At 40.3% G+C, this 15831-nt stretch overlaps 2 protein-coding genes and 1 pseudogene across 2 annotated transcripts; 2 read left to right on the top strand and 1 right to left on the bottom strand.

Annotated features, from left to right (window-relative positions):
* Positions 1 to 2023: 2023 nt before the first annotated feature.
* LOC102797090 (cornifelin homolog B-like) lies at positions 2024 to 2982 on the bottom strand (annotated as a pseudogene).
* Positions 2983 to 8121: 5139 nt separating this feature from the next.
* LOC102796803 (cornifelin homolog B-like) lies at positions 8122 to 10441 on the top strand. The gene is made up of 4 exons (XM_006801752.3): positions 8122 to 8223; positions 8658 to 8756; positions 9614 to 9759; positions 10139 to 10441. Exons 2-4 carry the CDS (start codon positions 8660 to 8662, stop codon positions 10232 to 10234), a joined length of 339 nt encoding a protein of 112 aa, XP_006801815.2. The 5' UTR covers positions 8122 to 8223; positions 8658 to 8659; the 3' UTR covers positions 10235 to 10441.
* A 2477-nt stretch (positions 10442 to 12918) lies between these two features.
* On the top strand, positions 12919 to 15031 carry LOC148104268 (uncharacterized). Its single transcript, XM_087837081.1, has 4 exons — positions 12919 to 13323; positions 13462 to 13713; positions 14310 to 14399; positions 14574 to 15031. Exons 1-4 carry the CDS (start codon positions 13200 to 13202, stop codon positions 14831 to 14833), a joined length of 726 nt encoding a protein of 241 aa, XP_087693207.1. The 5' UTR covers positions 12919 to 13199; the 3' UTR covers positions 14834 to 15031.
* The last annotated feature ends 800 nt before the right edge of the window (positions 15032 to 15831 follow it).

Below are 15831 nucleotides of genomic sequence, written 5' to 3'. Positions count from 1 at the left end.
TTTAATGTGATATTTATTACTTCTTGCTCATTTGTAGCTGAGAGGAACAGTGAAGAGGGATTTGATTTTATATTACTGATATTTTCATTTTTATGACACGGGATGTCCGCTGCTAGTTCAGGGCCAACATTTATGAAGAATTTATTAAACCCATCAACAATATTACTCATGTTGTGATTTTCACCATTTGCATCAGTAAAATATTCAGGATATGATGTTCCAGAAGATCCTTGTTTAATTAAGTTGTTTAACACATCCCAAGTTCCTTTTATATTGTTTTTATTTTCATATAATCTTCTTCTATAATAAAGTTGTTTGCTCGTTCTTATAATATCAGTCAATTTATTTCTATATGCTTTATATCTTTGTTCCACTTCTTTTGTTTTTACTTTGATGAACTGTTTATACAGATTGTTTTTCTTTTTGCAATTAAATCACAGTAACTCCTTCTGCTTCATTGCTTCATCCTCTCCCTCACTCTCTTCTTCCTTTTTCTCCATCCTGCAGGGCTCGTTTGTTAATGATGCCAGCAATGTGATTTTCTGTCACCCATGCGCCTGGTGCCAGATGTATCGTGAGCTGAACATCAGGGAAAACCAGCAGCCTGCTAACTCATCAGTGGTCACCACTCAGGTGGTCCGTGGATAAGATACAACCACTTTTGATGTTCAGGGCCTGTTGTGGTTTTGGGGTTTGTTTAGTTTTTTGCACGTAAGAAGGGATTAGTTCAGTTTGTAGCATAGCGTCCTATCCGCTTTCATTTTCAGAGCCCTGCACAGCTCATTACTACAGTGTAGTCATTAGCTCCGACCATCAAGTGTGGTTCCGTGTTCCATGTTAGTTTTCTTTCATACAGTTTTAAACATTTAAGCTTTAAAATTTGATTTTTTTTTTTAAAGGTTTCATTGACATATCAGGTGGTGGATGTTATCTCAGGGAAGGTTTTAATCTGACTAATAAAATCTCTGTGCTTAATAAAACTTGATTGCTCTTGTTGTAATTTTTCTTGAGTTTAACCTGTGTTCATATAAAATCTCTTCAATTAAATGAAGGATCGGTTTCTGCTGAAACTTCAGCTTGGACTACATGAAACTGAAAAACTTAAGAATGAATGTGTTAACCAAGACACGTATACTAAAATGAATAAAATAAACACACTATTAAGTAATTAATTAAATATCAGTTCATTTCATTGAAAACATCTGATACATTATTAATTTATTTAGTTCCCATTTTAATTAATTCATTTGATTGATGCGGTTTATTCATTTTGACACTTGTAGGCCTCCATACCCAGAAAGCTGTTGAGAAATGCCCAACATAAATCTATTAAAAATGAAGAATTGCAGCTGGCTAGTTCTACAAAGCCTTTGATTTGATGGAGAAACACAAATAAAAATTGGTTTAATGAAACAGCTCGTACAAAGATTGTCAGCCTGTTGATATGACTATAAACACTTTAACCCATAAAATACTGCAGGAAATATCTATCTATCACCTCATGGGGAGATCTGATATTAACCATTCATTTTACCCCAAGCTACTGAAGGTTAGAAACAAAATAATGGCGAAAGAAAGAAGGTGAGGCTGTGCTAACACCAACTTTACTGTAGATGGCACTGTTGGGCTGCCCAAAGAAGGTCTTGATCTAAAACTACTGTGTGGTTTTGGCCACAGACAAACAGTTTTGATGCAGGTCATTTTGGCTTTTGTATTTAGGGTTTGAGAAAAGGGTGAAAGGTTTGAAGACGTGTTTTCATACATTTGTATAAAAAGGTGAAAGAATGCATTAGACAGGTGACTATGAATGCTTTATTTTAGCATAGCTTAAACCCAGTTGGGGAACGATTGGAAGAAAGTGATGCTATTATACGCTATGTCATGATATATCCTCAATTTTAATGCACTAACAAAGCATTTATGAAAAGTTCAAACATCTTCATAATAAAAATGTTCTAAAAGTAAAGCAACTAATGTGGTTGTCACATATCACCTACACCATGCTAGCACTCGCAATGAGCTCTGCAATGCTATGAAAAAGCAGATACAAAGGGGCTACATTTCTTTGCTTTCATTTCAAGCTGTAAAAACAACTAAATGTTTCTTAAATGTTTTTTAATTGCAATATTTTAATTGCAATATTATGACAAATAGGTTTAATTAAGAAAAAGTGACATGCACTTGACACACGAGGTTGATATTCTATCCATGGATGACCTGCGTGGTGACCACCGTCAAGATGGTAGGTGCCTGCCTGGCCCTGATTTTCATCTCACGAGGCATCTGGCACCAAGCACACTCGTAACACAGTGACAGCTGTGACAGCAGTCGGCACAGGATGAACCCTGCAAAGGAGAAGAGAAGAAGGAGAGAGGATCAAGCAGCAGGAGTTAATGTAGTCTCTCTGAAGCTGTCGTGGTTGCAACAGTTTAAAATGTTGTTGGATACAACATCAAAAACAGGGGCTGTGATATTATCTCACTTTGGGCTTGTTAAGTTTAACTTTAATTCTTATTTCCAGTAAAAATAGGTTTCACTTTCAATTTTACTGGTCATCCAGCCTTACAGGGATGTTGTAGCGCTCCCTGATGGACTTGCGGAATAAGTAGGACACCACACAGCAACCATCCAGGAGAGGCAAGGCGCAGCACCATCCATGTCTACTGACTGTCTCACACTGCATGCAGGGGAAACACCAAAGGCCATAGAAACCTTGAGGGAAGAAAAACTCACAGAGCTGTAAGATATGCTTGAGTTTGTAACAGTTTTCATTAACGTCTCCTTTCATAACCTGCATCTTGTGTTTTCAAAATAGCACAGAGTTGATGCAGAAATCACTGCTGTTTGTAAAATTTGCTGGCTTCACTTACAGGTGCGCATATCAGAGCAGCAATTACAGAGGTTGGTGCTCCATCGCCCGGAGTTTTTATTAGTGGTGGCGACCATCACTACCTGGATGGGTTGCTGGTAGACAGCGGCCATGGCTAGAAGATAGAAATGCCAAAGCTAGAATCTGAAAAAGTCAACAGACTGGTGTAAAACATTACTGTCTACAGCGCTGTTTCCGAAACCAGCACAGCACGGTGTTTCCTGGTGCAGGGAACCCTCTACAAGGATCTTTGCATGCTTTAGACGGCCATTGACTATCTAAAGTCTAGAACCTATATCACCAAATACTGTTCAGAGTCCAGACCTCAACATAAGATCCACTATTTTGGAGTAATTTCTCCAACACACCTGTTTCCACTGATTTTCAGTGCAATTCTTGTGTAACTTGACAGACCTCAGCCTTTTCTGTCTGTTTTGTTTCCTTAAGAACAGCTTCTTAACAGCCTCAATTCCACTCAGACCATTTCTGATGAGGCTTCGGTGAACCGTAGATGGATCAACTGAAGGGCCAGATGCATCTCTGCATACTTGGGTTTGGATCTGACATGTTTTATTAGGCTGTGTAGACATAACACTGGTTCATCCTTCGGGTTAGGTGTATTTTTTATGCTTAAATGATTCATAGGTCAGTGTGAAGTGGCTTACAAACAAAAAGCATTCCTTTGAAAATGGTCAGGTACAAGAGATGGACTAAAGATGAGTGGAAAAGCAGACAAAGAGGACTTCTACTCATATTTCCTCCATAATCAAGCATCCTTTGTCTATGTAGTAACTCCAAAACACTATGTGATGCAGAACTTGGCCTTTTTAGTCTTAATGGGCTCACTGTGCCTGCTCAGCTTTCCTCTCAGAGTCCAAAGACACAGATTTGAGGTTCACTGTTGATATTAAATTGACGGTATACAGCCAATAGCACACCTGCAGGTGTGCTTGCAAGGCAGACAAAGCTCCGTGAGATCGTGTTTGAAAGGTGAAGGTGGCCTTCGGTCCAGTTTCTTTGTTATACAGCACATTGTTCACAGTTTGAGAGTTTAGCTAACTTTGAGTTAATATTAGCATCGGCCCAAACATCAGCAAGAACAGGAGTGGCTTTGTATTTGTATCGAGCCTTAAATTTGACGTGTTATTATTTTCTGACTTCCTAATTTAAATTACTTAATTAAGCACAAAAAAACACAAACTTTCACTAGCTCATGGAATAACTAAGATGCTGGCATGTAAAGGTAATTTCAGTGTTATTGCTCTTTGGTCAAAAAGCTGTTTGAATTTTAAAGCTTTTTTGTGTGCATGTCTTTCATTACATACTTCTTCTTTTAAATATCCTAATACAAAATTTAGGGATTTGCATAAAATTGACCACATACTAATGCAAAGTCATTAAAATACATTAGTTATATCCTAAATGCTTATAACCTTCCTGTGGTCACAGTAAAGATTGTTTTTTTAATGTCTACTTTATTCCTGTTTCGCTGATGGAATAAAATGCTGTTGTTGCACATGTAAGCTCACAGCATCTTTCTGTTTTGAGTTTCATTAACAGAAGTTCTACATGTCACCATCTGAGAAAAATGACACCAAACAGCATCACAAATTCAGAAAGAATGCTGACTGCTTCAAGATGCTTTTCTTACCTGTTCTCTGGTTCTTTGAGCTTTGATAAAAATCAGAGGAAGTGCTACTTAAAACTAAAACTTGTGAGGGGAGGGGTGTTGTGAGGGAACAAGGCTCTGCACTCTTTCAGTCCTGCAAAGGGTCACACACTTTTTGATTTAACGACAGAGAAGATACAAAGTCACAGAATAAACAAGGAGAAATGTCACGGTTCTGGGTCATTTTGACCCAGCATTTTGAGTTTCTTATGTTTTGGTTTATTTTTGAATGATGGATTGTTTTCTGTTTCTCTGGTGCTTTATGGATTATTATGATAAATCTATGTTTCAGTTATTCTGGTATATGTATTATGATCAATGTTCTGGTTGTATTTTGTTATTATTGCAGGTTTAGTTCAGTGTCTAGTCTGTCTCTCCCTTTCTAGTCCGTGTCTTAGTAAAGTGTGTCTGTTTCCTGTTTTACTTTGAAGGTTCATGTTCATGTGTGATGTCAGCGTGTTCAGTTTTACTTCTCCCCCTGTCTCGTTAGCCCTATTACTTCCAGCTGTGTTCCCCATTGTTTGTAATCTCCCCGTGTTCTTCTGTGTGTATTTAAGTTGTGTCTTCTTATGTTGTAGTCGCTGGTCTGTCTCTGTATCCACCGTGCTTCAGCCGCGTGTTCTCCCTGCTGTCCACCGTCATCTGCCTCTGCTCACCCGCCCTCATATTCATGTTCTTGTTCATGTTTAGTTGTTCTCAGTTTAGATTATCTTCAGTCCCGTTTGCTGTTTTCTACTTGTATTTTATTTTTACAATAAACCTCCTTCGCACCTCCACGAGTGCCTGCAATTGGATCCTCCTTGATTTTTCTCCACACGGCTCATCCCACTCGCCGTGACAAGAAAGAAGTCAACTTCCTGAAGAGCAAAGCTTAAAATGGACCTCATCAAGTTTCATGCGCATTATTATTATTATTACATGCACATTATTACATTACTCTTTCTCTTATGAAAATCTGACTGGTGCTCTGAGCGGTGTACATTCCTGTGAAAACCTAAGTGCACCCTTGCTGCTTCCATAGGAACCACGAGGGTGAGCAGCAGCCAGGTGTTATTAATCAGATGCACTCGATTAACTGACATGTTGAAAAAAGCAAAAGTACAAAAGCAGCTACAGATTTTAAATCCTGCAGTGTTTGCTGTCTTCATCCTTCCAGAAGTCATCATGAAGCTGCTACGAGTGTAACAAATGAGCGGAGTTTTTTTTATTATGCTTAATTTTGTCAGAGATCACTATCTCACCCAAGACCCACTTAATATTTTTTTTTATGCCCACCCAAACACAGCAGGCAACAAGCGAACCTGGCGTATGAGAAAATTGTCAGAGGTGACTGTTGTCCACTCGCCCTCGCTTGCTGTGCACTCTGAACTGGCTTACATCAGTTTCATCAAGTGTGAACAGTTCTGAGTTGTGTTTAGGAAATGGCATCAATTCTTTTTTTAAGGTCAACAAGTACCATGGTTGCTTAGCCAACTTTGGTACGCATTTTCCCCAAGTCTTAGCATGTTTGTTTTCCCCAAGTCTTAGCATGTTTGTTTCCCCCAACTCTTAGCATGTTTGTTTTCCCCAAGTCTTAGCATGTTTGTTTCCCCCAAGTCTTAGCATGTTTGCTTTCCCCAAGTCTTAGCATGTTTTTGTGAGGACTACCACAAAAAGTTTAATGTTATTAAAATATTTTCTCATACATTTCCGGATAGAAGCAGTGGTGAAAAGTGACTTATTATCGGGGCGACCATGGTTCAGGAGGTTGGGAAGCTTATCTGTAACCGAAAGGTTGCCAGTTTGATCCCTAGCTCTCTCTGTCCTGGTCGTTGTGTCCTTGGGCAAGACACTTTACCCTACCGCCTACTGGTGTTGGCCAGAAGTAGGCGGTAGCGACATTGGCAGCCTCGCTTCTCTCACTCTGCCCCAGGGCAGCTGCGGCTACAACTGTGGTTTGCCTGCACCACTGTGTGAATGTGAGAGTGAATGAATAGGAGAACTGTAAGTAGTATTGTGTAACAGGAAGCTTAGAATATTTCCGAGTACCTTTGCATCACGCTCTAAACTAGAGAATGGTGTTATTCACGCCTTTATTAATTCCCATCTGGATTACTAGATTTATGACTTTCTTTTTTGATTTCCTTAAAACGTCTGTGGGTTGTTCTGATCGACGCTGCAAGGCTGCTGACTAATTCTCCTGGGAATTCAACTGTCATTGATCCAGCTGCTACTTGCTCCTCCATCAACTGCATTGTTACTTTAAGACCCTGGTTTTGACCTTTAGACCTCTACCTGGTCAACCATCATTGGTGCCTGATGGCCCCGGGATGAGGGCCTATTGGCTATGCATCACTTAGATGAGTGTGTGTGTGTGTGTGTGTGTGTGTGTGTGTGTGTGTGTGTGTGTGTGTGTGTGCGTGCGTATTTTGTTACATGACAAGTTCAAACCTGGCCTACCTCATGACATTTTTCAGTTCACATCACACTCTGTCAAACACAGGGGTATCTGTATGAATCCACACCTTCTTTGGCTTGAAAACCTTTGTGACCCAAAGACAACAGAGAGTTACTATGAAAAAACACTGGAAATGACAAGATGTAAGATGTGTTAGTGAGTTTAATATATTTACATTTAATATGTTTTCATCTGTCACCATCATATATAGAAAAACCACCATCCACCCACCCACCATGACACTGTCACTGTCAGGATTTACTGAAAGGAGACTTTCCACTCGTTGAAACATGCCCACCTCATTTCTCCAGTTCTGCAGAAATTACTTTGTGAGCCTCTCATTACCCACACCAGACAGTAAAACTGCCTGCACAGTCTCATCAACCACTACACATTTATAACCTTCTGAGATCCAGAAAAAACAAGGCTTTTATGTTTAGATGGTTTTTTTAGATAATTTAAGGACTGTGGATGAAAGAAACATGTAACATCATTTTGTTAATAGTTATTTATTTTTTGTATTTGGCCAAAACGAAACTTCAAAAAATACAAACTTCTTATAGATTATGTTTTTGATCGAAAACGAAGGGGAAAGGTCAGAGGAGGACATCCCAGGTTTCGAGAAGCTGTAAGCTGGGATAAAATGACAGGAGGTGAAGTTCATTATAAGTGTTCATGATAAGTGTTGTGTGAGCTACCTGTCTGGTCATCTACGCGGGCCTGGTCTCTGCATGCTGATGCAGCCTTGTTAACTCATTGAACTGTCTGTAACTAGGATCTAGTATACGTGGTTGCCTGTTATACTCAAATGTTTGGGCTGCTTTAACAGATTCAACTCAATTCAGTTTTATTTATATAGCGCCAAATCATATCCACAGTTGCCTCGAGACACTTAGCAGGGAGGGAGGATTCAGGGTCACCTGATCCAGCCCTAACTATAAGCTTTATCAAAAGGAGAAGTTTTAAGCCTAATCTTAAAAGTAGAGAGTGTCTGTCTCCTAAATCCAAACTGGGAGCTGGTTCCACAGAAGAGAGACCTGACAGCTGAAAGCTCTAGCTGGTTTAATTGATTGGTTCAGTATCCATTTAACATCAAATTTAACTGTTAAACTAAAAGGGCTGTGACACTGCTGATCTAGAGGTGTGTTTATGTATGTGTCCCCTCCCCTCCCTTAGTTGGAGTTAAATTCTGGGTTTCAGCCCTTTTTTCCCCATTTTCTCTTCAAAGCTCAGAGAACCAGAGAAGAGGTAAGAGAAGCTTTTTATACTGATGAGCTAAATACAGCAAACTATGTGAATCGATTTTACTATTTCAGTATAACCTGAAGTAATGAAACAGTTTATGCATGAGATGCTGGAACTAAAGGAAATGTTAAAGCCTTCCAGACCCACATGCACAAAAAAAGACAAAATTAGGAAGAAAAAAATATTTATGTGTAAATCATGTAATTCATTGGATATTGAACTGTTTTGTACTGCACACAAATTATTTGTACATGTCACTCCAGGTATTTGTAATGATTTGCATGAAACAGAAAACATCTTGATATACGTGTAATAATGGCCACACTGTAGACACTAATGTTTTAAACCAGTCTGTTGTCTCTATTGTATTCTAGCGCTAGTTTGTGACTGCTATAAAGTTTCACTCTGTGTCTCCATTCCTGGCTTGTTTCCTCTAGTTATGGCTGTCCGCCAGCAGCCCACCCAGGGGATGTTATCCCCCCGCTCTGGAGCATGGAGCACCGAGCTCTTCGATTGCACCTCTGATATGAAAACCTGTAAGTCTACCCAGCAAACCAAAGCAAACAAACAGCAGTAATTTCTGAATCTACCATATCCTCAGGCTTTATTTCAGACAAGTCAAGAATGTTGACAAAATATCTAAATTTATCTAAATTATAAAACTGTCCACTTATACATACAGAAGATTAAGTTTCCCTGTTGCTATGGGAATTTAAAAGCATAGGCAGCACAGCTGTGGAGTGATTACCAATGTTGTCTTATAGCGAGTAGTTTTTGGCCTCTGATGGCTTCGTTTCGTGACTGCATGGGTTTCTGAAAAGGAGTCTGGCTGCCTGAGGACCAACATAATGCTTTCCAGGCATTGCATTACATTAAATTGGCCTTTTAGAATTGCAACACAGCAGCTACACTGCAGCATTTAGGCCACAAAAACACGACTATCAGAGTGCAATTTGGTAAAGTCTTACTGATGATAAGTTAATCGAGCACATCTGATTAACAACACCTGGCTGCTTCTCACCCTATTGAAGCACCGAGGGCGTACTTAGGTTTTCACAGGAATGTGTACCCCGTCTTGGTACACCGCTCAGAGCACCAGTCAGATTTTCATATGAGAGCAAGAAATGTAATAATGTGCATGAAACACTTTGCATTAACACCCTGCATCAAACTCAACGAGGTCCAAACTACAACTTTTTTATTTTCATTGGTGGCATCAGAAAACTAAAATTCCTGGAAAAACAAAAATAAAGAAGCCAAAGAAAGTTCTAAAACAAATGACCTCTTTAGAAAACAATCCTTGATCACGCTGACATTTGATATATAGTGATTATAAACTACAGTAAACACTGATACTCTGATGCTGTATTTCTGCACATTTTCCTCCCTCAAGGTTGCTACGGCCTTTGGTGTTTCCCCTGTATGCAGTGTCAGGCAGCCAGTAAGCATGGATGGTGCTGGGCAATGCCACTGCTGGATGTTTGTGGTGTGGTGGCCTGCTTACTCCGACAGTCCATCAGAGAGCGCCACAACATCGAAGTAAGGCTGGGTTTGATATGGAGCGGGACTATGCACTGCATAAAAGAGATGTATTTGGCCACTCTGCATTTTAAAGCTTTTCTTTTGAGCATTATAGCCAGAAATAACCATATTTGAAGGGTGACCAAGAGGGTGGAGTTCAAAATCACATTAGTCAGTTGCATCCACACACACCCCAAAAAATCCCCAAATTTATATTATTTACTACTGAAGACTGCCTTATTCACCTTTTGGTTGTAAAATGTAATGCCCAGCATCATGGAGCTTTTAGCAGAGCTCAAAGAATAAATATCTAGTTCACATTCACAGATCAGATACTCCAAAATAATTAAAAATCTGTCTGAACAGCCCTCTCTTTTTCCTCTTCTCCATCCTGTAGGGCTCTACCACTAATGATGTCATCAATGTGCTTTGCTGTTATTCGTGTGCCTGGTGCCAGATGTATCGTGAGGTGGTGATCAGGGAACGCCAGTAGCCCTCAAACTTGATGCTGATCACGGTGCACGTTACCTGTGGATTAAGCTCATGGTTCAGGGCCTATGTCATGATTTTCAGATAAAACCTACATGTAGTAATGTAGTAATAATAAAAGATATAAGAAAATGTAAGCTCATTTTAAAATAGCGTTATAGAGGTTTTAATCTGACCAATAAAATCTTTCTATTTCATGTAACATGATTCCTGTTGTTGTAATCTTTTGAGTTTAAAAATAAAAAGTAAAAAAAAAACGATTCTTATTCACTCATTAGGATGCATTGTCTTAAATAAATAAGATGTATTCAGAACTGATACAATTTAGTTATTTACTGGCACAAAATAACATCACAACAAATCACCCAGCACCATGGTGTGAAGGGTGGGGTGCCTCAGGGACACGTAGGAGGCACACTGCACATTTCTGTAACTTTTCAAACACACCTACAAATTAAAGTGAAAGGATTGTGTGTGATGGCGTAACCCACAAACATTCTTTTGCTTAACACAGAAGAAACAAACGACAGACAGACTCAGGTTTGAGGGGATCGAGGAGCTGTTAACACGCCTCTTTATCAATGAAGAGTGTTCAGCATATCTTCATCCTACAGATGAGGGTGAGAGAGATATGTGAGGATTGGACACAGTTTAAACTATAATTGGATTACAGTACATCTATTTGAGCAAAAAAATCCTTAATAATCTTCAAGTGTTTTGATAGAAAACCAAATGACAGCACCTCCTCCACTTGATGGGAAACTTTGGATAATCGCAGGTCTTATTATTTTATTCAGATGTAAGTTCATGTGAAGCAGAGCCAGAAAAAACTGCAAGTTGAAATTTGTGTATTACACCTATTTAACACCCGCTTTCGATTTTCAGTGGCAAGAGGAGAAAAAGAAAAAGAAAGAAAAGAAAACATACCCCCAAAAGTTTTACATTCTGAAAAACGAAATCTAAATGTCAGTGGGGCATGTGAAGAAATACAATACATTTCTACAGAAGTGAGGTTGGCATGCCTCAACAAGTGAGTATCTCACATTTCCTGTAATCCCACGAATACAGAAATCCCTGAGGGTCCAGTGTTCCTTTCATGGAGAATCTTGTGCTTCAATGCTGCAATGAACGTGTCAGCCAGCACTCAGCTCTCATCATATGACAACAAAGTGCCAGAATCCACAGCTCAGCACACGAGTCCTGGTGTATGAAGACCATCTGAAGTTCTGCTGTGGGTAGATCTGCAGCAGGAAACAGTTAGAAAATGTAAATGCACAGAGAATACAGAATACACAAAAAATAATAAGATACACAGATTTCTGACTTGAATCTTTCTGAATGGTCATTATGTCATGGTCCCCGTGTCTGCCCGGCCGGCCCCGCAAGGCTACATGTGTTTTTGTTTACTCTTTCTCTCGCCTCTTTACATGGGCGGAGCTCACTGCGGGCTCCTGCCTTTGGCCCACACACCTGTTGCCCATTATGTGTTTGCCATTTAAGGCCGGGGCGCAGACAGTCTCATCTCTGTATGATTGTGCGAGACACGTTAGTGAGCCTCTAGCCTCAGTAAAGTTTTCGTGTGTAAATCTGTGATTCAGCTGAACCGATCTTTCTTGTGAATAGTTTCCCTGGACCTGTAACCTACCCGCTGTGTGGACGCGTATAGAGAAGAGAGCGTGTGTGAGAGAGCTTCTCCTTTTCAGATTTCCCCCCTGGACCTCCCAAATTACCCCACTGTATATGTTCTGCACCTGGTGATTGTGTAAATAAAACTCTGTTTTTGGAACTGAATTCTGCTCTGCGCTTGATTCCCCGCCATCGCTTGTGACACATTAAATATTTACAGCTCACGTTTTGATCTTGACATGAATTTGGTGCCACGCTGTATTGCACAAACTTGTTTTGTGGAACTTTGCTCATCTTAAACTTACCGTTTCTCTTTGTGAAGCGAACATGATCGTACATGCTTTTATCTTTTCACATTATTGTGAGTTGTTACTGGTCTCCCTCAATTGCTAGCAACTAAAGTAAAAGTACTTGTTATACAGAACCCAATGCATTATGTACTGGATCGTCAGTGTGTGCATCACTTCAAATCATTAACTGATTTTAATGATATACTGCTGGGTAGCTTAAACTATAATAAGAAAATATTAGTAACTTTATATTTATAAATAATGAAATCCTAGTAGTGGGAATAATGTGGTTAAAAAACACGTGCCTGTGAGGCAAAACCAATTAATAACGGTGCTGTTATATACTGGCAACAAAATTATAACCTGGAAGCAATAGAATGGTAACCCTAATGGAAATTAGGGTTTAATTAAAATTATCTTAAATGTTTACTGCCAGGTATAATAGAATAAGGGGTTAACAATTAAGTAATAAGTGTCATGTAACTCTGAGGTGTTTTAGAGGAAAGGACAAACACACAATTGAAAGGTACAAATGTGTTGTGCATGACACAAATTCAAACGTGGTGCAGATGTGTGTCACAAGTTGATCTGGCTGTAGGCTGTGGCACTTGGCCAGAGGTGGCGCTGGTTGACTCGAGTCCATGTTAGTGCACACAAAGTAAACTGCAAGCTTTACGGTGTGTTCACACCGAACGCGATGGACGCGAATAGAGCGTCAGGTTTACATGTAAAGTCAATGGAAAAGCGCGATGACGCGCGATTGCGGGTCCCGCGAAAATTCGGAAGCAGATTTGCGTCGCGAAAACGCCAAAACGCGTGAAACGCGAGTCAGTGTAGCGCGTCTGGCGCGTTTGACTCGCGAATAAAACCACGCGCGTGAGTTTTTGTGTTGCATTTTGTGCATACGCGCGTTTCGCGTCTACCGCTCGAGTTGGAAAAATCTGAACTCCAGCGTCAAATCGCGCCGCGACAACCAATCAGGAGCCTGGTGACGTGGCTCTGACCTAGGTCAAAGGGGCAGGTCCAGCCAAAGCCCTTGATTCTTCATTCAGTATGGAGGAAAAGCTTATCAGTGCTAATCACCCGGAGCTATATGATGCTAGCTGCTACTTCTACCGAGACAGGAATAAAAAGGACCTAGCTTGGAGACACATAAGTGAGGAGATCGGGCAACCTGGTAAGTTCATTCCTTCTTTTTAATTTTCAGACTGACCCGATGAACCCGCGCAAAAGCTAGCAAGCCCGCCCACTGTCCCGCTATTTTCCCACTGATGTACAAATACCTTTCCGCTAACAAGATAATGCGTTTATTCAGAGGACATCTGCAGGAGAAAGTGGAAGAGCCTCAGGGACACATATAATAAGGAGAAGAAGGCAGAGAAGGAGAAGAGGAGTGGGTCTGCAGCAGGATCGGGGAGAAGATGGAAGTTCTTCGCGGTCATGGGGTTTCTGGACCCCTTCCTCACCCCGCGGGAGACAAGCGGCAATATGGTGCGGACCGTGGAGAACTTCTCCCCCGAGGACCAGGGACAGCCCGAAGAGGCAGCAGGGGAGTGTCAGTCAGAAGGTATGTTTACATTGAGTTAATGTAGGCAGTTAATTTATGCGTGTTGTCATACAGGAACATATTTTGTTTATTAATAAACAGTATTCAGTAGTCCCGCTGTTCATCCGTGACCGCCTCGCCTTTTCGCTGATTTTTTTTATTGCACCGTACAGCTTTCAACAATGCGCATTGCATTCTGCAGCCCAAATGACAAATCTCCTCCGTGTTGTGTCTCCTGCGCTTGCCAAACTTATCATGTTTGGTTTTGATAACCATCACGTCCAATAGAAAAAAACAGCACAAAAACACTCATAACTATGACCCTCATTCGGAAATAGACACCTGCACCGGGAGCAAAAAAGGCGCACAAAAGTGGCGCCGCAGACGGAGAAAAAGCGCGGCATAATACTTTTACGTTTTAAAATCGACAAAGGTTTTCACTTTGAGAATCAACTTGTGAGAACTGTGACTACTGTTCATGTGCTGCAATAAATGAGAGACCACTGTATATAATAATAAGTATATAAGTATATAATAATATAATATTCTCTATGACTATTGTCTTCAACCTATATTAACATTAATAATAATATTAACATTTAATATTGTCTTCATAGAGTCAAGTAATCATGCAGCAGAGTCCTCAGCTGTCTCTTCTCCTGGCTCTCCAGTCCCTGGTCCCTCCACTCCTGCTGCTGCACCCACAGGTATGAACATCAAGCACTGACAGCTTTTTACTTGCTTGAATTCCCTTGTGATCACCTTTACTAAATATCTACAACCAATCTGTTTATATCCTGTTTTTTTTTTTCAATTTTGAAAATGAAAATCTAGTAGCAGCCTTCTCATTACTTTGTGTTGTTTTGTGCTGTGTTTTACAGGCCCACAGAGGAGGACAGCTCGAAGGCGGGCGAGGGACGGGTCCCAGGACGGTCCATCGGCGGTGGAGCTGGCCATCCTGGAGTCCCTAAAGAGGCCACGCCCGTCTCCAACTGAACATTTCCTCCTCGGCCTTGTTCCTGCTCTGGAGAGCATGCCGCCTCAGACACGAGAATTCGTGAAATTTCAAATTTATAAATTAGTTTTTGAAAACAGCACAGCTGTGTTAAATTTGGAAACATTGGACCCTAATGATCAGTAGTTTTCTGATGAGGCAGCAGCTCTCCAGGGCAGAAACAATGTTCTTATTTTTCTCCTCCTTCTCCCTGAGGCTCTTCCACTCCAAGCTGGGTCCTTTTTATTCCTGTCTCTCTGTAAATAGTTAAATTTCATATATTTATGATAAATGTTTTTGTTAATGAATTTATATTTTTTCAAATAAACATTTATAATGACAAAATGTCTCTGTTCTACTACACAGCAAATATTGGCACCCGACTTGACACAAGTAGAATTTATTTCATATTATACTAATGACAAAACATACTAATACAGTGGGATGCAAAAGTTTGGGCAACATTGTGAAAAGTAATTATTTTCTTGTACAAATCATTGGTTGTCACAATAAAAATAGTTAAATATATCATATAGGAGACACACACAGTGATATTTGAGAAGTGAAATGCAGTTTACAGAAAGTGTGCAATAACTGTTTAAATCAAGCAGGTGCATAAATTGGCGACACAAAAAAAGAGAAATGAAATAAATATTTATTGTATATCAATGTGTGTGTCTCCTATATGATATATTTAACTGACATTTTTCATTGTAACAGCGATTCATACAGGAAAATAATGACTATTAATAAGGTTGCCCAAACTTTTGCACCACACTGTATATAGGAACATAGTGAAGACAAGTTACTTAAGAGAGTAAAAAGAGGTTAGTTTATTTTGGAGTAGAGCTCCATTTATTAAGAAAAAATTAAAAGGACAGGAACACTCTTTAGAGGTTTGTGGGTGGCTCTTAAAAGAGCCGTTGTGGGGAAGTCACTCGGACTTCAAACAGGCTACTCCTTTGGTTGCCAAGACACAGCTCCCTCCGCCGAGAAGTGAGCCATGAATTTCTCCCTCACCAGGACAGCCTCTCTGGAGGAGTTGTTTGCTGCCATACGACCCAGGCCTTGCAACGGCTCCACCACAGCAGGTGCCACACCCCTCACAGCAGGTGCCCCTCTCTCGTCCACACAGCGCAGAAAAT

This window comes from Neolamprologus brichardi, chromosome 3 (assembly GCF_056152115.1).
Source record: "Neolamprologus brichardi isolate AB-2024 chromosome 3, ASM5615211v1, whole genome shotgun sequence".
Lineage (NCBI taxonomy): Eukaryota > Metazoa > Chordata > Actinopteri > Cichliformes > Cichlidae > Neolamprologus > Neolamprologus brichardi.
This window is presented reverse-complemented; position numbering and strand designations above follow the sequence as displayed.

Coding starts and splice junctions, on each gene's coding strand:
- LOC102796803 (XM_006801752.3), top strand. CDS start 8,660: ATGGCTGTCCGCCAGCAGCCCACCCAGGGGATGTTATCCCCCCGCTCT. Junction 8,757..9,613: donor CACCTCTGATATGAAAACCT/GTAAGTCTACCC, acceptor TCCTCCCTCAAG/GTTGCTACGGCCTTTGGTGT. Junction 9,760..10,138: donor GAGAGCGCCACAACATCGAA/GTAAGGCTGGGT, acceptor TCCATCCTGTAG/GGCTCTACCACTAATGATGT.
- LOC148104268 (XM_087837081.1), top strand. CDS start 13,200: ATGGAGGAAAAGCTTATCAGTGCTAATCACCCGGAGCTATATGATGCT. Junction 13,324..13,461: donor TGAGGAGATCGGGCAACCTG/GTAAGTTCATTC, acceptor GCGTTTATTCAG/AGGACATCTGCAGGAGAAAG. Junction 13,714..14,309: donor AGGGGAGTGTCAGTCAGAAG/GTATGTTTACAT, acceptor TTGTCTTCATAG/AGTCAAGTAATCATGCAGCA.